This window comes from Phasianus colchicus, chromosome 8 (genome assembly GCF_987193195.1).
Source record: "Phasianus colchicus chromosome 8, bPhaCol1.hap1.1, whole genome shotgun sequence".
Taxonomy (NCBI): domain Eukaryota; kingdom Metazoa; phylum Chordata; class Aves; order Galliformes; family Phasianidae; genus Phasianus; species Phasianus colchicus.
The window spans coordinates 19853732-19877818 of record NC_143443.1 but is presented as its reverse complement, the minus strand read 5'-3'; the positions used below and the strand labels follow the sequence as shown (position 1 = coordinate 19877818).

Below are 24087 nucleotides of genomic sequence, written 5' to 3'. Positions count from 1 at the left end.
ATCTGTATGGACAAACAGATGCTGGAGCAGCAGGCAAAAATACTGATGAGACAAAAGGGCAGGACATATTCTCTTCTGTTAGGCAAAATTGCTTTGGCTAAATTGCTTTGTCAAGTGGCATCCTTGACAGTTCTTCAAAGGGGAGTCAAATATTCCTAGAACTGGCTGGTGTACAGCATGCTATTCTTACCTTTGAGCATATCTGGAACTGCTTGTTAGAGAATTTCCAAGTGGAGCTGTGCTCTTCATTTGATGCTGTCCCACCTCAAGCTGGGAAAAAAATCTTCCAGCCAAGGATACATAGAGTTTTGAAACAAACCAGACTTTCTTATTCAGAGTTTGGTCATAGCTAAAGGTGAAAAGTTTTCACTGAAATGATGTTTTATCAAGCTGGCTGATCTGACCCTCATTAGTTAATATAAACCCTATTTTGCAAAAACAGATGTAAATAATTAGATTCCATCATCAGAAATTCCTTTCTGTGCTTCTGATTTTCTCTTTTCTGTTTCAAAAGATTACAGGATCTACCTGCAGTTCTATTGTGATGCTTTTGTATAGTGTTGCCCAGGTACTCCCATGCCACCATATATATGTGCCAATGTATTTGTGCAAATCAAAAAACTTGTTCCTCTACGCAAATTTGATATATATATATGTATATATATACACATTTGAAAAGCACCCAAAGATCTTTGTATGGATGGTGTTTTATAAAATGATGCTACACAGTTGACCTAAATAGTCTGTACAAAGCAGCATTTTGGCATTGTAAAATGAACAAAAAAAATGTACTAATTTACAGGTGAGAAGGAATCCTGTTATTTTAAGGGTAATATAAGTATAAAGTTAGTGAATTAATAAATTTCAAACTGGATGACTCATGCTCTCAGAAGATCAATTATCCAAGACAAGTGACTCAGAAATAGATGCTGTAGTATTGTTGTTGTTTTAATCAGATGGCTATTGCTGTTACAAGTAACCCTACAAATTATGCATGAGGATATTCTGCACAGGGCAAAATTACTTACTTGATGTTTTGTTTTTAGTTTTAGGTGGATGGTATAGCTAGCAAGTGGGTGTGTAAAGCAGCCCTTAACATGGCTACTACAAATCTCAGCAGTGAACTTCGACAAGAAAAAATGAATATGGTATGTATTTCTTTGCATCTGGGAACTATGAATGATGGTGTATAAAGCCTTACTGCAGGAACATTCATATAAATCAACTTTTCACCTCAGAATTTATAGTAAATTGATGATTTGGGGAAATATTGATATGTGAAAGATTCATCCCACCTTTGCTTGTGATAGGTAGAGTACCTTGATAAAACTCCCTTTATAGAGACATCTAGCATTGTATCAGTAAGAATCTAAATGCCTTAAGGGAGTTGTGTTTTATATGTTTGGTTTTGGTATAGCTTATTTTGAAAGGTTTTGAGAGAGAATGGAATCCTAACTTTCATAAAGATAAGATTATGTTTGAGCAAATAGCTTCAAATTGTTTTTTCCTGAGTTCACTGTTTGGTAATTTAGAATAATAGTGCTTTCCACCTGTAGACCTCTCTGTAAGGCTATTCTTATTGGGTATTACTGACTGCATACATTCTTGATAGGCCATAACCATTTAAAATATTTGCTAGGTTCTACTCATGAAAGCTTTAAACTATATCTTAATTTCAATAAATTTGCTTATTATCAGTTATCTTAGCCTCCAGATAGTTGTAGAATTTGTAGTGGTGCTCTGGTAATATCATGATTCTGAACACGTGGTAGATAAGTAGGGAGGTTGCTAATAACTTTGTGTTCTGTCAGTCATAAAATGGATAGGGATGGCAGTACAGCTTGGCACTTCTATTCCTCTTCAGAAATATGCCCTCTGTTATTCAGCCCAAATCCGTTTTGTTCAAGTCTCCATGTTACCAGTTGTGAATGTTACTGTTGTGACTGTTTTCAGAGTATGCTATTTAGACATTTCTGCTTCATCAAAGGAGGAAAAGGTGAGAAGGAACTACTGAAGCACAAATGAAAGACAAGGAGTAACAGCTTTGCTGAGTTCTTCATCGAGTGTTTCTTGAAAAGTAGTTATGAGAAGCTGGTAATCATAAATGTGTCTTTTCTTCCCCCCACCCCTTTTCTTTTGTTTTTGCTTTTCCCCTTTGGCTACAGTTTGTAAAGTGGTATCACAGTACTGGTCTGATCAGGCAAAACCACTGCTGATGCCTACCTATGATTGGGAGAGAACACAAGCCATAGACTTTGGAATGCTGACCTCATATTAGCCAAGTCTGTCGCTCACTTTCCCACCCCCTCCCCAATTCCTGTGTTCCTGTCCTTTCTTTGTATCATTAAAGTCATATCAGAGTTCTGTGTTATTAGTTGCATGGGATCCAGTCTCACTTGGCTTTACATATGTTTTTCCCTAAAGAAGTTGGATGTTCCCTCTTTGCTAGACATTCATTATGCAAAGAAAGCATAGAACACAATCTCATTGTAACAGTTCTGAATAATTTTTAGTTGAAGTAATGAAAAAGAAGGTCTAGCAAGTTTGATGTTAATGTTTCTTAGCTACAATTCCTAAACAGTTGAACAGATAATAATATTAGAAGCTATTGCATATATATGTAATCAGTGAAAATACAGATGTTATAATTAAGAAATATACAGGAAAGTTAGGCTAAACAGGTTATCATGCCAAAGAAGAATGGATGGAAAGCTTACCCTTATCTTGGGCTTGCTGAGAAGACTCCAAGAGGAACAGTCTCCAAAAAAAAAAATCCTTCCCTAGGGGGTAGTCAGCTCTTAAAAGGGGTCTAGGAAAGGCGGAGCCAGGCTCCAGCCCTTTCATAGCGCAGGAGAATTGTCTTCTCCTGTGCTCTCAGGGCTGACTCATTGCTCACCTCAGGTGGTCAATCAGAGGTTCAGGCCATGATTCAGCAGTTCTCATACAATGTGAATATGCATTTTTTTTCATAAGTGAACTGTACTGAGGCAAGTGAATGTCTTAAGAGCAATGCATGGAGGAGTAGATTCCATTCTTTTGATTTTGTTCAGTTGTTAATGTACTGGGCAATGGATTGAGTAACTATTGACATAGAAAATAGCACATTATGTCAAACAAGGACTTGAAAAAGTGTTTTGAGGTCAGTAACCTGTGTGCTTAGAACTTTGATCACAGTGGTAGCAACCAAATGACATAATTTTGGTCAAATATAAACAGGTAGCTTTTCGCTCAGTGTTACAAGCAGAACAACAAAATGTTAGTGGGGTGAAAATGTGTATTTCTAATAAGCTTAAGGAGCTTCAACAGACAATGCTTATATTGATGAATTAATTTGCTGAAACTGCAAGGAATAGGCTTTTTGTGTTGTTTATTTATATTTGAATAATGAACAACACCAGACAACAAAACCTCAATGTGTTCTGCTTTCAACAAGCAACATGAAAGAGGAGTCTTCCAAGGCCTTGCTGTATCAAGTGGAAGACAGTATGTTTTGTCTGATGAGATGTAAGTTTAACTGCTAATCAGTCGATCCAAAGCATTGCTAGATTAATAGCCAAACAGCTGTGAATGCTGTTTCTGGTAGATTAATAGCCAGCTTGCCGAGAATGGACTTTCTGGGGAACTGAAACAGTTTGTTGGTTTTGTGATTGGCTGAGATAAATGGGAATTCTTTTTAAGAAAATTAAGATATTTACTTCTGATGTTTTTCCAACATAAATCTTCCAGATTTTTATTTCAGTGCTGACCATGTCAAAGCAAATGGGTTAAAAGTCTTAGAATGACTGTGGAAGGCTACTATTAAATTTCACAGTTGAGGGTGCATGGGTATTTTCATTTTGATTTTTTATCAAGCTGATCCAAGTAATTGTTTTAGTTTAGAAGTGAGAGCTGTCTTTTCTCTCACTTTTTGTTTGTGATTGCTGCTGTTGTCTCTTTAAATGGGAGGTGAAAAGAGTAATTATTCGGTTTGTGAAATGTCTGAAGATCTGCAGATACAAAGCACTACATAATTGCAAAGGACTTAAATTCAGAGCTGTATTAAGTCACCTTCCCTTTTCTTTGCGTCAGTCCATGCCGTGACCTGAATAAATCTGCTTGTAATCAAATTAAACTTGATTGATGAATAGGGGTAGAAGATTTGGTGTTTATTTTTTTAACTACAGGCTGTGTAATTCACTGAAACTAGAACTCCAGCGTTATTTCTCCCTGCAGGAAAGAGGCACCGTTTAAGTTTTGTTGTTGTTATTAAGTGTTAATGAAGTATTAATTGATTAAGTAGTCTTTGCTAATCCTGTGAAAAACAGTCATGATGTGTCAGTTCAGTGCTGTTAGCACTTGTATCAAAATCGTTTTTAATCTCCTCTAAACGTGAATTTGCTAGTTTATGTATTCTGGGAGGATCTAAGGTCTGAAAACTGGCATAATAAAGTCAGAAGTCAGGCAGCTTTTCTTCTATCAGAATTTCAGGTCAGAAATATCTATTTCACCTTATATTAGACTTGTTTTATGCCTGTGTATGGAGATCAGATTATGTCATTTGTGGGGGTTCTCTTCCTAGCAACTGTTGACCACTGATGCCTCACAATCACTGCAGCAGTATTTTCCTCATACCTTTGCTTGGTGGGGTAGCTGTGCATTCATTCTTGCTTGTGTACTATCCTTCTTTCCCCTCTTCCTTCCTTGTAAGAGTTAATTGAATGAAAATTCACATCTCTTCTGATATTTAAAATAAGTTTTATAAATGGAGACAAGACAAAACAAATCAGTTGCTTCCTTCTACTTTTAGAGCAATCAGACAAAAAACATTGGAGATTGATATCTCAGTCCCATCAGTTCTGCTTTCAGTCAGTGTACAGAGGTTTTGGAAACAAACAAACAAAAAAGTAAAATAAATCCTTCTCTCCTGCTGTATGAGAGAGAGAAAAATGCTTTTGTTTTCTCTTACCATCTCTGACTAGGCTGGTGCCAAAACTAACTCTGTGGCTCCTTTATCTCACTTCTGTGTTTAAAATTAAGGACAGAAGCAATAAATTTGGTTAACAGTGTTGGTAAGATTAAGGAATCTGCTTTACCATTTGTGGGTCAAAAAGGATGATAATGTATGAATGTCAAAACTAGATGATCTTCGAGGTTCCTTCCAATCCAAGCCATTCTATGATTCTAGGATATTTGAAAATCTTCTGTGGCCTATGATTCTTGACATATCTCTCTGAATCTTTCAGATTAATCTTTCATTCAGAGATTGTTTTTAGATGAACCATACGGTCTCTTTGAATCTTATTTTCATTAGACAAGTATGTGTATGTACAGTTATGCTATGTTTTATTACAGGAAAATAAATGTTTTGGTAACACTAAGGTTCCTGCTGTGAAATGCAAATTGTTGCCTATGCAGGAATGACCCTGCAGGTTGTGTTCTATTGTATTTATTTTCCACAGTGTATCCAATTGGTAGACAAAAGTGATAATTATAGATCTGGGTTTTTTTTTCTTTTTTTTTTATTCTTTTTTTTTTTTTCCTTTGTATTTGTTTGTACATAGTTCTTACTGACCATGTGAAAACCTGAAATTTCTAAATTGACCTCCAGGGGGAAAAAATCATTGCACACAACAGATTATTCATGGTATTATTTACTCTAAAATGTTACCAATTCCAGAAATATCAGAGGATATAACTGCAGCAAAACAACCCAGCCTTAGCATAATATTTGGTTGTTTCTCTCCTTTGTTACTAGGTAGCTAGAGCTTTTAGGGAGAACTTTGTCATTAATAGCACAGCTCCATCCTACACAAGACTCTCTAGTTCTTTGCAAACATGAACTTTTAAAAGGTATTTTTAAAAAGATTAGCATTTGAGCTTTGTTGTCTGTGGTTTTAGCTTAATCTCACAAGGACAAATTAAATTTTTTTTTCAACATCAAAGCATCATAAGCCTTTGGTGTGTTTATGTGAAAGAGAAGTCATGTTGTTGAGATACTAAAGGTTTAACTCCAGACTTAGTTGTGGTGCTTGGACTTAACTCTGTATTTAAATGATCATTAAGACACACATCTCCCCACTGCTGAGGGTGGTTGCCGAAGGCATGCTGTTTCCCTTTTTCAGTGATCCCATCTGTGAACTAATTTTGAAGAGCTGTTAAGTACTGTGTGCTCCTTCCCTCCTCAGCTGGAGAAGCAATCCAGTTGGAGGTATGTCTGGATAGAGTATTTCAGAGAGGAGTTTGTTTATTTTTCTTCCACCTGCAGGCATAGGTCTGGTTTTCTGTTTTAACTTGATCTATAATCCGTGATATCCACGGGAATTTCATGTCAGCGTTGAAGCTTTGGGCACACAAAGTAACGCAAGTGGAAAATCTTGCTGAATACTGACAGGAGAACCAGTTTCTCCTTTTCATATCTGGCAGTGCTGGATGAGCAATAAAGTCTTTTGTAATTGTTGGTTGTAATTGTCAACTATTCTGTTGTATTTCAAAGAGCTTGTTTCGAAACTGTCACTTTTTATATGGTGCTTCATAATGCCATCAGTAAAGAGCACTGAGTTGAAAAAATCCACTGTAAAGATACTCAGCCAAGCAAAACCAGTATGTGTATGTACAGGAGGGTAATTGTGGGGAGCAGTTGTGGAGTAAGGGCCATTGTTTCCTCTACCAAATACTCACTACTTGTTGCAATCATGTTTTTTTATGATTAGGAACAGTGTTTCTCAATCAGTGAGTTGTCAACTTATATTATGTTATCCAATTCTGTGTGTTCAAGTATGACTTCTAAAGATAAGTGCCAGTGTGTTGAACCAAATGCTTAGGGAGAGTGATTGTGGATTGACTGATAGAAGCAAAGAAGAGTGTATTTCTAGGTTTTTAGATATCTAATAGTTTGAATCCACTTCCTGATTTTGACTTTTTTACAAGCTCTGCAAAATAGGGATTATAGCATTTAAAAAGATGATTCACCTCCAACGCCTACTTCATTATCACTGACTTCTACTTCTATGCAATAATCAAAAACTAGATTTTAAATGTTTACAGACTTAGGGAGTTTTATTTGAAATGTTTGAACTAAGGCACAGAAGGTTTTGTTTTCTATGTAAGATGGACACCAACAGCTCTGGCAGGGATCAGACGAAACTGTGAAGAGGAAACACACCCATAAAATAAGTTGTACTTGTCTAGCTGGGCATGGAGAAAAAGATATATTAGCAGAGAAATCTTTAGAAAGTGGAGGTTTTAGGTTTTCTGTGACTACTTCATGCTTTTATCAGTTTGGTGGAAGGAGAGCAGCCACAAACTAACCTCATCTCAGGAATATCCTGAGCTGTGGAAACCACAGTGCAGAATCTGCCCACAGGAAGGGACAGACTGGTAAGGCCAGGCTCACCTATGTATTCTTCTGACTGTTACTCCTGCATCTAAGTTGGTGTTGTTAGATATTCCTGGACTAGGACATGACCTGAAAACTTTCCAGGCTGCATTCCTATTCCTTCACCTGGAGATTCAGCTTGGGCACTTGGGCTTAGAGGTCTATCTATGAAGTATTTGTCATCAGTGAAGTATAAGAATATGCCTCTTGAGTCTCCTCAGACCACCCAAGTTAGGTAGCTACTTAGAGATAGTGCCTCTCTCTTTTTTGGCCTTGATGCAAGTGAAGGGGAACAAAGCAACTCAAGAGTTATTAAAATCAGTAGTTTTTACTAAGTGTCACAACAGGCATAATTAAAAGGAGCTAAGAGGTGGGTGGGGAAGGAAAGCACTGATGGTTTCAGTGCAGTCTGTCTTGGCCTCAATCTGGCAAACATTTAAGTTTATGACTAAATTTCTGCACTTTGTTGCCTCTGTAAGTTGTAGTTTCTCCTCTCAGATGTGTTCCTCTAATATAGAAGCACGACGAAAACAGAAGTAACCTGAATGGAAGTATAAGCAGGAATGGCAAAGTGCCAGCAATCCCTAGAACACAAATCTGCAGGCCGCTAATGAGTTTTGTTTCATTGTACTCTTTGCATTGCGTAATACAGTTTATGTAATTTGAGAAGGATGTTGCTTCTTATTAAGGTTATTACTCCTTATTACCACTTTCCAAAATGTTACCAAAGCTTTGTAGCTGGATGGCTTTGAATAGGAATAACTGCAGCAGTGCTCTGTAGCATTTTGAGGGGTTCTTGGGTAGCGGGTTTACATGTGCACTGCACCTGCTTGATGCTTCCCTTAGCTTTGCCTCCAAGCAGGAATAATATGGGTCCCTCAAAATGAGCATGGAGCCTCATTGGTTTCAGGCAAGATTGACTGATGATAACACATGTGGTTTTGTTTTCATGCTCCCTGCCCCCCATTTTCATTGATGTTGAAACTATAGGTTTCAAATACAGTGCTTTCAATCCTGCGTCAAACTATCTTAAAATTTGATGGAATTGACTCACAGACTGTTACAGCCTGCCTCTGTGTGTTTATGAGCAAGTAAATAGATGTAATAGAAAGCTGGGCACCTGCAGTGTAGGCAGGCATAGAATAAGGCATGAAATGTTTGCCATAGGTCAGTGATTACAGAAAGTTGACTGTTCTGTTTGTGTCCTGGGTCCTTCAGCATGCTGTGTGTTTGTAGTTCTGTTCCCACAGATTACTGGTTTGCAGTGACATACGTAAGAAATGAGTTAAAGTAACCAAGTAGTTTCCACTCCTGCCTACAGAAGAAGGGAAGACAGAAATATAGTGTAAATATTAGTATTGAGAGAACTGCAAGCATCCCAGATAGTGTTTGTCAATATTGCACACCTGCCTGTGTTGTTGACTTGTGGGTTGAACTCAAATCTGAACTGACTCTCAGGGTTTGTTTAGAAAGTTTGGATAAAAGGAAAACTGAGCCTGTAATAACATGCCATGATTTTACTGACACCGTACTGACTCCACACCTAGTTCTTGATTTGCAAGAGCTTTGCAAGAGCAGTAATATGTGTACATGTGATGTGAAGAGAAGAGAAAGCAATACCACTTCTTAAAAGCAATGTGTGCCTTCAGCCTGCTGCTGTTGTACAGCAGGTCTTTGAGCTAGCATAGTTGTGGGTGTAGTGGGACAGTTTATTTCTGCTTTCTGTACTGTTCTGAGGAGATTACTTTAATCTTGTCACATTTCTTCTGAGTTCTGTTTTCTAAGACATTCCAGATTTTCAAAATAAATTTATATTACTACTATTGTAGTTAATACTAAGTATAACGTGAGACCTTTGTAACACCAATTCAGCCCTTTTGCAGATTATTAGAGGAGCACAGACTGCCTGCATTGCTACATCAGGCAATGTGATCCTGAAGTGTGATAGTGTGGCTCATAGCTGATGCATAGTAGGATGAACAGTGTATCTGCTCCCAGTTTCAACTTTATTCATGCAAAAGGCTTGGATCACTTTCCATTGAATGCTAAAGGGGTTACCTTTGTAAGTGTAGTTTACTTGTGCCCAGAATGAGCAATACTGCCTGAGAGCATGAACTTCCTGCATTTTGAACCCATGTGGGTGATCACTTAATACATTAAGCATCCTCTAATTTTATTCCCTGTATCTTAGTTTACATTGCAGAAGAGGTGAAGAATTCTGCAATAAAAACTCAAGAGGGTATACAAAACCTTTTCAAAAGCTCAATCCAAAACTAAGCTATGTAAACCAAACTAAAGAGGTGGTATTTTAAACTGCATAAATCAGTTCATTTGATATTTATCAATACAAGAATCTGAAGTTGTTTCATTAAAGCAGCACATTAGTTTGAAATGTAATCTTTCCACACCAATGCAAAAAAAATTTGGTAAGAGTTTTTGTTAATACCTGCCAGAGAGGTTACAAGACCATGGAAACTTGAGCACCCAGAAATGGATTTGTCCCTGCATATAAAACCTGACTATTGATTCAGACCACGTCTAGCACTTCCCCACTGGTACCTTTTCTCCAAGGTTATTTGCAGGTGACACTTCTTGTATTCAACTGGTCCAGGCTGCCACTGAACTTGAGGGAGATTTGGATTGCATCCTAGCAGATTCCTGTCCTTACCTTCTGTTCAGCGCAATCTATTCCACTTCTATCCTGGGCATAACTGTGCAGTACCTACAGCAAAACATTAGGGAGATAGTTAGAAATATCAGACGGGAAAGACTCTCAGAAAGGTGTGAGGCCAGGCCTTCTCTTTGTGCCAGGGCAGGATCAGCTTTACCCAGACTGTTCCTTGTAGTTGTTTAACCTTTCATAAAAGACTTGCAGTAGTGGACAGTCTTCAATCTTTCAATGCATCTACTGCTTCTCTAACTTCATGCTAGGGAATATCTGCCTGAAGGCATAATCAAAATTCATGTGCTGCAATTTGCACTCATATTTTTTTCTTGTTTCAGCAGCCACGGTGTATTTCCTTTGCTGTTATCCATTCCAGATTTGAATATGCTTTTAGATCTTTTCTTGCCAAAAGGACAAAACCTTGCTGTTGTGATTTTACCTTTTTTTTTTTTTTTTTAAGTTATTCCAGAAGTTTAGTGCTTAAAATTGGTCGCAATACTTGAAACAGATGCTGCATTCCATTGCAGTCAATGGAATGGCTGCTTATCCTACCACACAGAAACTAAGTGTACAATTAAAAGCGGGTTTGCTTTTGTGGAGGAAGGTTAAAAGTTGCCACCCTTTGGCTGAGTTGTATTACGTGCTGGTGTGTCTACTCCCAGTTATGCTGCAATTGCAAGAGAAAAGCAGGTTTGCAGGAATGATCTTCTGCTGTGCTTCGCTGTGTGTGCAGTCAGACTGTCAGGGATGGAGAAGGCAAGAGCCAGGGCAAGCTGAGGAGCACAAGCAGCAAGGACTCCTTGTGACCTGTGTTACCATTTATGAACCATACCCAGCTGGCTGCTGGGACTACAGCTGAAGGTCCCTGAGCATTGGTCCTAGAAGCACAGCTCTTGGTTTTACTTAACTGTGATTCAGTAAGCTGGGGAGTTTTCAGTGAGTTCTGCAGCTTGGGATGCCCCACAGCTCCTGTGGTCCTTCCTACCTTCCTCAGGGCAGCCGCTTTTGAGGTGCCACTTGCAGCAGCAGCTCATCTATTGTGAGGAAAAATCAGAGCGTTTTAATCATCGTCAAAATATTGGTTATTGGCTTTAGGAAGGATGCTTTACGTGTTCTTTGTTCCCAAACACATTCTTCATTCCCCAGCTTCGTGCATGCATTTGCCTGTGACTTGTTCTCGATTCCTGAAGCACGGTGCTCTGGTCTCAGCTGAGAAGCGGAGAGAACTTCGCATTATCCCTCTCAGGGCTGTTCCGTAGGGCTGCACTGCTGTATCCCTGGTTGGGGCCGGGTACGACTAACCCTCCTGTGGTGAGGTCGGTGTGCAGCGCAGGGCCCGCGTCCCGTGTCAGCGAGAGGTGTGAGGAGGAGCTGCTGTGCGACCGGCTCGTATAACGGCCCGTCATCTGTGCAGCGACGGGCGGCTGTATAGAAGTGACCTTCGTGCACGGGGCAGAACCGACCGAGCGCTGTGCGGGTGGATACGCGATGCCGCAGCGCGGTGTTCTGCAGCCACCGGATATTTGACGTTCTTACGTTCCATTCAGAAAGCGTGTTTTTCCGCCGGGCCATAAATCACGGTTAGAGGACGAGCAGCAGCGCTGCGCAGGGAACGCCGAGACGGGCAAAACGCGCGAGGTCGGCCGCGCTCAAGGTCGCGCGCGTCGCTCCCGAGCGCTCCGGGACACGTGACGCCGGGCACGGAGCGGAGCGCTGCCCCAATGGCTCCGGATGAGGCAGGGCGTGCCCGCGGGCGGGGGGCGAACCCGCGGGGCGGGGACAGACGCCGGGAGCCGCCCGCCCGGGGCCCGCAGGTGCCGGGGCCGCGCGAGCCGGGGGCGCCGCGTTCCCGCCGAAGGGCGGCGGCCGCCCCTCTGCAGCGCGCCGCGGCCGCCACCACGCCTGCGCCATCCCCGCGAGGGCGGGGGGAGCGGGCGGACGGGCGCCGCATCCCCGGCGCGCGGAGCTGCGGGCGGCGTGAGCGGACGCTCCGCCGCGCCCCGCCGGAGCTGAGCCGGGAGACAAAGGGGAGAGAGACGCCGCCGTCGCCATGGGGGAGCAGCTCCGCGCGCAGCCCGCGGCCGCCACGGGGGCACCTCCCGCCGCCTCCTGCTCGCTGCGCGGCGGGCTGCTGCACAACGGCTTCCACCCGGCCGGCCCGACGCTCAGCAACGGCGGCTGCGGGGAGGCGCCGCATTCGCTGCTGCTCCGTCCGGAGCCGCCGCCGCTCGGGCATGGCTCCCCGGCCAAGAAATGCAGGCTGCGCCGCAGGATGGACTCCGGACGGCGGCACAGGCCACGTAAGTGACGGGCGCGGCGGCGCGGCTCGGCGCCCCCCCGGCCCCGCAGCCCTCCCCGCGCGGCCCCGGCCCCGCTCCCGCCCCGAGCGCGGCCCCCCCTCCCGTTCCAGCCGGGCCGGGCGGAGCGAAGGCCCTCGGTGGCGGCCAATGCGGCGGCGGAGGCAGGGCACGGCCCCGCCCTGCGCCAATGGGGCGGCGGCGGGCGGGGAGCGGCGGCCCGGCACGAACGCGGGCGGACGGCACCCCCGCAGCCAGGCAGCAACGAGGCAGCAGGGTCCCGCCGGCCGAGCAGCCTCCCGGACGCTCCCATGAAGCTCATAGCGCACAAACAGCGCTGTAAGTAGCGGCCGCGCTGAGCCGCGGGTGGAGGGGAGAGTGGTACTGGGAGCTCTGCGCTGCTTCGTCGGGCTGGAGAAACGTACGAGCAGAAACTGTGATTTGGTGATGTGCTGCTTATGAGCCTTGTCTCTGGCTTTTCGTTGGTCTCGGAGGTGTCAGTGGATTGACTGTTCTGCCTCGTGATTTAAGGCTGTGACATCTATGTTTCTGATTTGTTTGGTTGCGTTAGGCTCGGCGATTAGGAAGCAGTGTGCTTCATTTGCTTGATGTGGTTAACTTGTATGGAGCTGCTATGCGGTGCCGGGCAGCCACCAACAGCAGAGCAGCACAGCTGGGAAGCACCCTGGCTCTGGGCACACTCACTTCGCCGTTCCGTCAAGTAGAACCAATGCGTGTTTGTTGTCTTTTTCAGAGATCAGCACGTTCTGAAGGGGTAATGAGGGATAGAGGCAGTCTTGCAGCTACCTGCTGCCAAACCTGGGGATATCTCTGTTCAGTATGAAGTGCTGTGTGTTCCACTACTCAGTGTTGTTTTTTGTTGTTTTTTTTTTTCTTTTTCTTTCTTAATACTAAAACAAATGTATGCAGACTTCTCTCTGAGAAGAATAAAATAGTCAGAAACAGCCTTGGAGGGATGCAGCTTCTCCAAGGCCACTTCTTCTTCATCAGTGCTTTTTGCTTGTCAGATGTTTTTGCTAAGCTCTGCATGCCCCTCACCTCAGCACATTCCTTCTGTTGCAGAATCGCGTAGTTCTTGCACTACCTGGGGAAAACTAATGTGGGTGTGGGTCCTACCAAATGTAACATGTTGGTGACCACATTGTTCTCTGGTGTGAACTGTTTTTGTGTAGCTTCAAATTTTCATTCAAGAAGAAAAGCTGCAGCTCTTGGATTAAGTTGTATGTTTATTTGATGCAAGTAAGAGGATATAGAACTTGCATTTCAAACTTTAGAGTAGTTTTTAGTATTGCAAAGCAAAGGCTTGTACGTTTTCATGTAGTTACTCAAGCCAGATGGAACAAGGAATTTGGTTTCTTTCATATATTGAGGGGAAAAGAAAAAAGCTTATCAGGGTGCAGACCCAGGTGGCAGTGGCTGTATTGCCTGAAATGTGCAACAGCTGAGTCCTTGGCTGTGGGTGTTCTGGAGAAGGCGGGGATGGGAGCAGCAGGTGAGAGCAGAACTCTTAAAAGCTGTGGAGAATTTCTTTGCTAAATAAGAGACATAAGTTCTTGTTGATTTTGTGGTTTTTCATTTATGTGCAGGAGTAAATTTGCCATTCAATATTAGTCTTGCAGGAAAGCGTGACAAGGCGTTGTTCGAGATTGAAAAAGTTAATTAAATCTGACTTCAGTTCTGGTGCTGTGGAGTTTTAGGTGCATCCATCTCTAGAACACACTATACAGTCCCGTTTTTCTGGTTTTTGTATTTAATCCCAGCCTCTGCTGATGTTTGTTCTGTGCTTGGGGACACATTGCAAAATGCAGTGCGGTTGCCACATGATGTGTAAGCCCTGAGTATTGACTGCAGGGTTTGCTTTGCGTGGGGAGGAAGATAATTGGCATTTCCCAATATTCCAGCACATGAAGTTATCTTTCTGTAGCAACAGTTCCTTTAAATCCTCACAGATTACATGTTGAGTGCTTTTACTTTCTGCTAAAGTGAGACAGTCTTCTACATTCTCAGGCCCCTTTCCCCTCAGAGAAGGGAAGGTTCCTTTTGGAGCCTGTGTTCTTGTCTGCTCAGCCTGTACTCAGGGGGAACCTGGGGTCTGCTTCATTGTCCTTCTGACCTATGACAGGCATAGGAAAGAAACAGCTGTATGCCTTAATTGGGTTGCTTTTCTTAAATGAGGGTGAAACTTTGGGGTTGCTCTTCAGAGCAGTATCTGGCATCTTGCCCCAAGTCAGTAGGCAATAGGTAAAGGTCAGAGAATGCGTGTTCAGAGGCGTCATGACTGTTTACAGCTAATGCATGTTGTAGCTGCTGTGGTTAATTTCTAAATGCTTAGTTGTTGCTTCTCAGCAGATAAAGTTTTTGGCCAATATTTCCATTGTTACATCTGTGATGCTTGGGTGCAGCATAACTGTGTAGTGTTACTTAAGCCCAGATTTTTTTGTTGTGTAAGACCTCATGGTGATGTGAAATGTGGAGTGCCACAGTTATGGTCTAGATTTTAATGGAGAGCACAGAAGTGAGATGGTTTTGGTCAGCAGAGTGCGTAAGTATGTGGTATTGGCAACTGAAACTTGATCTGTAGTAGTGGGATATCCCACAGGTTTTTAATCTTAAGAATGACTTCTGGTGCAATGCTGCTTAATGTTGGTCTCAGCTGGTTTTCATGTAGATGGATGCTAGGGTTGCCTGAAGAATGGGGCTGATGGGAAACACTTGAGCTTGTTGGTGTGGCCTGCATTACTGTGAGATCCAACTGCATACCAGCTGTACTGCCAAGGTTGTGCTTTGCCAGCACAAATGGGAAATGTATACAGATCTTGTCAGTGCCATTGGGCTGGGTGCTGTCAGGCTGGTTGTTGGTGAGGAAGTTCTCTTGAGCAGATAGTTGTTTCTGATAGCTTTGTGAGGTTGGCATTTGGTAGACTGGTTTTCCATGAAGCTGTGCTGATCAGGTATTGACCCAGTCTCTTACTGCTATGTTCAGAAATCAGTTTGTGGTAGTAAGAGTACATATGTGTGGATGGTCACACCTGCCTGGCAGACAGTTACGAAGGTTTTTCTTTCCCTTGCTGCTGAGCAGGCAGGTGTTCTGCAAGACTTTACTTCTGAAAATGGTCTGGAAGGTGTCACTTAACATTTGGGGGATTTATTTAGCTGTAGATCTGCAATGTTTGAAGAAACTTCCTGTGCTAAGCAGCTAAAATTCATCTTTAAAGATGTATATTCTATTTCCATTCAAAAGAAAGCAAACACTTCCATTTTAATCACTCAAAATAACTCTATAATGGGAAGTAATAACTGAAATGTGTAAATCTTTATCAATGTCTTAAATGGAAAGCAGCAGAGAGAATGTTAGCCCATCTGACACATGACTCTTGTTTTGTTTTTTTGTTCCCCCCCTCTATTTTTAGCTTTGGCTTTCTCTCCACTCTTCCAGCCCCAGTTAAAGCAGGAAAGTTCTTAGCTTGCCAATGCATCAAGCTATGGAAATGAGATGGAAATGAAATCATAGGATTTCATCACATGTGTCAGGGAGGGGGGAAAAAGAAGACAGCTGAACCTAAGGTCTTTTATCTGAGATATTCATGGTGGAGATAGCAAAGAGTACTGATAGTGCCATTCAAATTACTGATAAAATACTGAGATACTGTACCTGTGCTTGAGAGAGATTAAAAATAAATAAATAAGACAAGTGTGGGAAAAGGGAAGGAAATTCCTAATTAGTGAAGGGCTGAGTGAGGCTGGCCAGGTTTGCCCAGTGAGGGCTGCAGAGGTGTTATGCAGACTTGCAAGGGAAGGTGTGTAAGCTGAGACAGCTTTAGCAGAATGGATTGCTGGAAATTGGTTACAAATATATTGATAGAAAGAAGGAATCAACGTAATTTTGTTCTAAGACTTGAAGAGTAAAAAGACTGAGCTAACTTTCTGTTGTGGTTGTTTAAATGCGTGAAGGAGGTTGCCCTTTGTTAACCCATTTAACCAGGCACTGTTGCTGAGTGACACAGGAGTTCTCTTCCCCTGAGGAGTTGTGCATGAGGAGCAGGTTAGGATTTGATGCTCCTTGCCTTCTTCTCTGCCTTAAATAGTATGTCAACTGTAGGGTTTTGAAAAATGAAATGTCTTCAGTTCTGGATGTAATATATCTTATAGGAAAAGCTTTATGGGTTCACGCTGTTCAAAGTTTGCTAAAAAAACTAGGTGAAGTGTGTCGTGGAATTTCTCATGGGTGGACCTTTCCCCCAGATAGCACAGCTGTTAGTGTGCATCAGATTACCTCATTATGCAATGCTGGTGATACCTTCAGTTTGCATTGTCACGTGCTGCTGCAGCTAGGTTTTAGACTAATAAGAGATTTTATCTGTCAGTAACAAACCAATAAGTAGTTGGTGCTGTTTATTAACATAAAGAGAACACATTCTCACAAGAAGATAAGCAAAGCCTTTGATTTACGGTAGACTTTTAAGACCACATGGTTCATCTTGATGCTTTCTGTATCAGTTCTATGAGATATAGGTCTACATTTTAGTGTTACCGCTTTTTATGGCTTGCTGCAGTACAAAGTTACAGTAAGGCAGTTTTATTTTCTCCGCAGTCATAGGTTACGTTGGGCCGTTGTGCACATTGCAGGCTGTCTTTGAGAAGATGGAGATTAGCTGCAGTGAGTGTGCTGGTACACAGGGAGAGCTTCTGAAGGTGCTGGGGAGACCGATGGTGCTCGAGTGGTGTGTTATCTTTGGAGGTATATCGATGGTTACAAAAGCTACAATGAACTAAGAGTTACAACACTCACTGGGATACATGAATGTTTCTACTGTGATTCCGGTTATGAGGAAATTATGTGAATATCACCAGAGCTTATTAGCAACTTAGACACTTGATTTATTTTCTAATTGGTTAATGAGTCAAAATATGTCTCCTTTATTGCAGGGGGGTTGGAGCCAGGTTGGCAGTGTTAGCAGCTGTGTGAAGGATTCTAAGCTGTTACTCTGTGACTGAAATAACAGTTGTCTGATCTTGTGCTCTTTGTTTACTTGTTGTGAAGAAAACTGTTGCTGTTTTAAGAGCAAAGTCCTCTTTCTCTGCAGCTCACCATTTAGCTCACAACAAAATGAAAGGACTTTAGATCCACAGAGAATAAACTGAAAAAAAAAGTCTTTGTATTTCCACTTCTTTTCTAAATGAGCATCATGTGCCTACGCCAAGAACTATACTGGCTTGAAATAACTCTGTAGTTGGTTTTATTTTTTTAACGTTATTTCTTCTTTGTTAATTATTTAACTGTGGCTTCTCAAAAAGCAAAGATGTAAATGTCTTAGCAATCACTTATGGGTAACTCTAAGTTATTAGTGCTTGCACCTTTATTGCCAGATTTGTATTTGGTAAGAGCAAGGAATGCTTCTACCCTCTCAAGGATTAAATCTTCACAATAGCTTCATAGCAGCTGTTGATGTAGATATATTGTAGCAGAATTTATGTCCACAAGGTAGAATACTGAAATGTTGCTTCTAGTTAGCGTTAGTTTGGGTCTGTATGGCACAGTCCAGTCATGCTGCACTTGAATATGAAACTTTTTACTTGTATAGTTAAGATGCATCCTATGTGAAAGAGACTTACTGTTCCAGTGTGACAAGTAATTAAAGTTCTCAGCAGCTTAAGCAAAGATTTATGCAGATCTCTAATGGGATTGATGTCCTGAGCTCCACTGCGTTATAATGCAGTGCGGTGTGACTGGACTATTTTTACTTAAATATTTTCTCTTATAATTCTAAAAGTGATTGAGTTACAGGTTACTGCATGGCAAAGTATTTTGCCTCATCAAAATGAAATCTGTTTTTAAAACACTTGAGTTGTTTGTGGTTCAGGGACCCCATGTACCAAACCTCAAGTTGGACTTCTTATCAGTGTCTTGGCATCTTGCAGCTTGCTGGGAGTGGAAAATGAAATTAAACAGACTTTACAACAGATAACAGTTGGTGCTCTTAGGGATAGTGAACAGTAAGCAAGTGACTTCACGGGAGCTTCTTTCTTTATGTTCTCCATGTACTTATGGAAAACAGGGAGAAATTGATGATTCCATCATTTGGTATACAGTAATGGAACAAAGCAGCTGTTTTAAGCATCTGGCACTGAAAGGTTTTTTGTTTTTTCTTCTATTTGTAATAACAATTGTGAAATTTAAAATCATAGAATATCCTGAGATTTATGAGCTGCTCAGCCAGTTAGCCAGGAATGAGGCATTGGCTGAGCTCTTTGTAGTAGGAAATAAGACTCTAAGCTTCTTTCAGCCTGAAATTTAGTAACTTAATGCTGCTCTGTGATCACCTGAGGAAGAAGTGTGATCAGTATCTGATATGCTTGCTCAAATCCTTTCCCAAGTTGTTTATAGCTGGGTTCACCAGCAGAAAAAAATGGTAATGCTTGTGGTATCCATGGTTTGCAGTTCATCTCAGCACTAATTTGGGATGCCCTGCTTGGGAAGATTGCATTTCTATCATGTCAGCCTGCTTCTTGGTGCAAGCAGGGAGGTGATTGCATGCCTGCTTGTTCTTGCCTAACTACTGCTAGCTGTTGCTTTCTGCAGTACCTAGGTGCTTCTCACTTCTCGTTGCTTCATGAAGTTACCTGGCTTACTATTTAAAACTTGTGTATTATAAACAGAGCAGACAAACCAACCTGATTCAGGTTGTGGCACATGCGTGCTGAGAAGCAAATAATGCATTTCTTGTGTAACTGTCTGATAATCTAGTGCATGCACCAGCAGAAAAGATGACTGTGAGTGGGTTTTAAACACTGAATGTAAAACAGCTCATTCTCCTTCTGCCAGTATGTGCAAGAATTGTAACAGAGATACTAGTTCTGGTGGGTTGGAGAGACTCCCACCAGAACAGGAGAGTTACAGAGTGCTGCTCTTCAAACAGAGCACTGCAATTATTGGAATTCCGATTGGTATTCAGTGATTCTGTGGTATCAGAGGGGGAATTGTAGGTGTTAAGCAGTAGGAATGTGACTCAAGAAATGTTGCTCTCCTCTTTGGTTGTGTCCCCCCTAGTTTACGTCAAGAATTGGAGCTGAGAGTTAAACTGGGTAAAATACTGTGGATGTGCACTGTCCAGAGGCGCTGACTGAAGTGTTTTCCTCGGAAAAGTATTTTGTATTGCTAGAACCTGCTTTTTCAGAGGAGGATTTTTTGGGACTGTCTTTATTCTTTTTGTTAACTGAGGCTTTATGGAGTCTTGTCTTAGGACGTAGTACGCGTGAATTGGATACATAAGTGACCACAGGCTTTCAGGTACAGATGCTGATACTGTAACTTTCACTGAACTGTTATTCAACAAATATTTTAAGTGCTATGGCTAACCTATGTATTTATGGCGGCTTTCTCTTTCTTTTTTTCCCACACCTCCATCCTTAGCGTTTCCATGGTTTGGAATGGATATCGGTGGAACGTTGGTTAAACTGGTCTACTTTGAACCTAAGGACATTACTGCAGAAGAGGAACAAGAGGAGGTGGAAAACCTGAAAAGCATTAGGAAATACCTGACCTCCAATACAGCCTATGGTAAAACTGGCATTCGTGATGTTCACCTAGAACTGAAAAATTTGACCATGTGTGGACGCAAAGGAAACCTGCACTTCATCCGCTTTCCCAGCTGTGCCATGCACAGGTTCATACAGATGGGTAGTGAAAAGAACTTCTCCAGTTTGCATACTACGCTCTGTGCCACGGGAGGTGGAGCTTACAAATTTGAGGAGGACTTCAGAACGGTAAGTGAACAGTTTGTGTGAGTTCAGTGGGAAGCACCTGGGTGGGAAGGGAAAAAAAAAAGTAAAACCAATCATGGGATTCTTTTTCTCAATTAAAACTTCCAGAGAAAACACATTTTGCTCATCAGAAGTCTTTAAGATTAACAGTATCAGTGCATATTTGCTAATTGCTGGAATTGCTTAGAACATGGGGGGGGCAAGAGAGGATGTGAAGGCTGGTGTGTATCCTACCTGAATTATTACTGTGTCGTGTGTCCTAAGTAAACAGAAGAGTATTGCTGTGGTGATCAGTTGCCTTGTAATCAGCTGAGAGTGTATTATGATAGCTTTGAGACTTCTTTGAGGAAGTCATTGGGGAGGCAGTTACCTGTCATGCTAGTTATCCTATACCAGAGTGTTCTTGCAAAGATTAATGTCAGTTATTTACTTAGACAGTTCTGACGCTTCTGTTGCTTGCTTCCAACCTGATGTTGATGGTGAGGTAGCTGCTGGGGGTGACAGGTTACAGCAGCTGCTTATCTGCAACTGCTTCTGTATAGAAAGTTATCATGTCCATTTAACAACTGCTTTTGAATTACAGACTTTGTGCTTTTAATTCCAAGCATTCTGCAATACAAGCAGGTTTTTCTTTAATACCCCTCACCTATCTGGTGACTAAGAGCCTCCAATTCCTCAAGGGAAGAGAGTTCTGCAAGAGATGAACAAGAACTCCAACTCTGTTGTGCAGTGATTTTCAGTAAGTGACGTGTTTGACGTGAAAGAAGCCAGTTTAATGGGTGTCTGTCAAGTTCCTGAATTGCTGTAACTGTCCACTGCTAGTACCAGCTTTTTTTGTCCTTTAGGCTGGTTACAAATTGCGTGTTAGGCTCTACTGATGATGGAGTTGTCAAAAGGGACAGATCTTGTCTGTCTTGCATTATGTGGGTAATGTCAGGCACCATGGACTGAGGTGAATCTTAGCACTAGTCACTATGGCCTTAATTCCAGTTGCATATGCTCAGGGATGATTCAGATCACATTATCTGGTAGCAATTGGAGGTCATTTTATGGTTTTCTGAAGAGGCTGGTTATTTCTTCTGAGTGCTCAGTATTCCCAAATTTCTTTTTTGTGTCGTGGAGTACTTCTAGAGTAGCCTCCTTAATAAGAAAGTGTGCATACCTTGTTCCCTTAGCTGTGGAACTGAACTGGAACTTACTTGGTTACTGTTGCAGCAAGGCATCTCTCTGCATAGCTTTGACCTCATCTGCTGAAAATAGGCAATTTTCAGTGAGGGACCAGTCTTGCTGAGTTCAGCTGGGTGCAGTGCTAGAAGTTTTAGTTGAAACTGTGGCTAGCTGTTGTACGAAAATGAGGTCTCATAGCTAATTACCTATGGACATAAATCCTGTGCTGTGTGCTACAGCACTTACGTGCAGATAGTTTAAGAAAAACACTAAGGGCTGTCTAGAATATTTTACAGCATTGTGCAATCAGTGGAGTGCACTTACACCTGAGGTGAGTGCTTTGGACACCTTTTCTTGCTGTTACTCAGTCCACACTGTCTTTTAAAACAAACATTTCTTAGCTCAAGCTCTGATATCCACGGAGTATTACAGAAGCAAAATGCTGTCGATTACGTGAGGGTTTGCTTGTTTAGTATCTCTAGAAGGGCGAAGTGTCCTGGGTACAAGCACTTAAATTGTCATGCCACATTAGCTATTTTAACAGCAGCTGGCCATCACAGTCTGTTCTGCTGAATAAGTTGACATTGGACAACAGCTTCAGAAGTGCACTCAAAGTATTAAAATGCTTGATCCAAATATTTGGTCACTTTAATGTACCTACAGAAGTAGAGAACAAGTGCCAAGCCTAATATCCTGCTGCTGCAGAACTCGATATTATATGGCACCTTACAGGGAGGAGGCTTTAAATCTTACTGTTTCTGTTAGAAGCAACGTGGAAAAACTGAAGTATGGTTCTAGAAGTTAACTTCATGAAGAAACCTGATGAAGTGCAAAGAAACTCATGAAACAGCTGGAAGATAATGTAGTTTTGTTCTAGTTCTCCTTTTCCCTATGCACGTGCTTTTAAGTTATTTGTCTTTCATAGTATTTCTAAATGTTTGCAAAGCTTTCAGGATTGTGTAGATTTAGGATGAAAAATCCAAATATAAAATAATGTACTCAAATCCAAAAGTAAGTTTGCTTCTAAAATTGCAGTTTCTATTTCTCCTTAAAATAAACAAGCAAATACTTTCATACTTTTCCATTTTGGTGTCTTATTTTGGATCTCTAAGTTGAATAGTTTTTACTAGACATCTCTATTTCTTTTGTGTATTTAAAAAGTAAAATTGGGAGGTATCTTTTGTTTTCCCTAAGACCGTGCGTTTTGTCATAGGAAGGCGGTTAAACCCACAGAGCCAACTAGGTTTGATCATCTGACTGACCTCTTATTTTGTGATGCATGCTATTGGATAGAAACAGACCTGGAAAAGTTGTCAAGGACTGTGTGATGACTGCTAGCAGTAATGATCAGTAGCCTTCAGATCACTTAATTCGCTCCTAAGACCTGAATGTTTCCGTCACAAGTAGGAAAAGTGAGTGCATTCATTAAACTAGACCAATGAAGTAATTTTACCAACAGTATAGTTACACTTAATGCTCACTGAAGAGCACCAGCAAGTAATTCACTGAAAGAACTGTTTCCAGCTTATTTTTTTTCTTGTGTATATGTGAGGGGTTCTTTGTTTCTTTTTTTCCTTCCCTTTGTAACTGGTCTTTATGGCTCACTGTTACTTTTAGATAACAGTACAATTAAGCTATAGATGAATCTGTCAGCTTATTCTGATCATTCTCCCTCCATTCTCCAACCATTTATTGTCACTTCCCATCTTCTATAAATCACAGAATCTCACCATCACAGAATTGTAGTCCAACCTCCCTGCCAAAGCAGGTTCCCTACACCAGGTTGCACAAGAAGGTATCCAGGTGGGTCTTGAATATCTCCAGAGAAGGAGACTCCACAACCTCCCTGGGCAGCCTGTTCCAGCGCTCCGTCACCCTCACTGTAAAGAAGTTCTTGTGCACGTTTGTGCGGAACTTCCTATGCTCCAGTTTCTGGCTGTTTCCCCTTGTCCTGTCTCCACACACTGCTGAAAACAGTCTGGCCTCGCCACTTTGCCCCCCACACCTTAGATATTTATAGACCTGGATCAGGTCCCCTCTCAAGGCTAAACAGACCCAGTTCACTTAGCCTTTCTTCATAGAGGAGATAAATGTTTAAGCCACATTGCCTCTTTAGATATGGAAAGGACATGGACTTACTCCCCCATCTACCTGTCATAAAGCTCTTATGCTCTTTGCCTCTTCCGTGATAGCAGTCATGTTACTTTCACAGCCATTCACATTTCACATGCCATTATGAGAAATAAACTCTTAAGCTGTCATTTACATTTGTAAAGCAAGTCAGATCAAGGATGCCTGGGGGGTGAAGGAAGAAAGAACTCTTCAGATCTCTCTCTAAGCCTGCCCTATTGCAGAATTCCTGTTGCCTGATAACTGGGGAGCCTGACTTGGCTCTGCTGAAATTTCACTGCTGGCTTCAGTGACCTGAGCCAAAAGCCAGTTACTTAGTAAAGCAAGTTGGAAGGTGGAAGAGGAAGTCTGTTACCAGCACAAATTTAGGTTTTGACCTTCCTTATAATCTGTAAGAAAAATAACTTGTGAGAAAAAAGAACTTTTTTCTTAGCATTTGTGACATAAACATTGTCTATGGATGATCAGTAGACTGTATTTCATAGGGCGGTTGAAGTTGATAGGACCTGCGGGCCCATCTGGTCCATGTCTTGTTCAAGCAGTGACACCCAGAGCGCGGTGCACAGGACCACGTCCTGGTGGCTTTTGAAGATCTGTAAGGAGGGAGACTACTCAGTGTCTGTGCACAACAGCACAGAAGTGTTTCCTGATGTTCTGATGCAATCTCTTGTGCTTTAGTCTGTGCCCATTGT

General features: G+C 41.9%; 1 protein-coding gene across 4 annotated transcripts in view; it reads left to right on the top strand.

Moving 5' to 3' along the window:
* Window positions 1–24087, top strand: part of PANK1 (pantothenate kinase 1) — a 43998-nt gene that overhangs the window by 6029 nt on the left and 13882 nt on the right. For 2 of the 4 annotated variants that reach the window (XM_031607688.2, XM_031607689.2), the window contains exons 2-3: window positions 1047–1148; window positions 19749–20101. In XM_031607688.2, the coding sequence (XP_031463548.1) occupies window positions 19766–20101 (336 nt within the window). In that variant the 5' untranslated portion in view covers window positions 1047–1148; window positions 19749–19765. Of the gene's footprint in view, window positions 1–1046; window positions 1149–11936; window positions 12320–12496; window positions 12656–19748; window positions 20102–24087 lie in introns of those variants that run through there. The other 2 variants (XM_031607685.2, XM_031607687.2) reach the window with 2 other exon arrangements.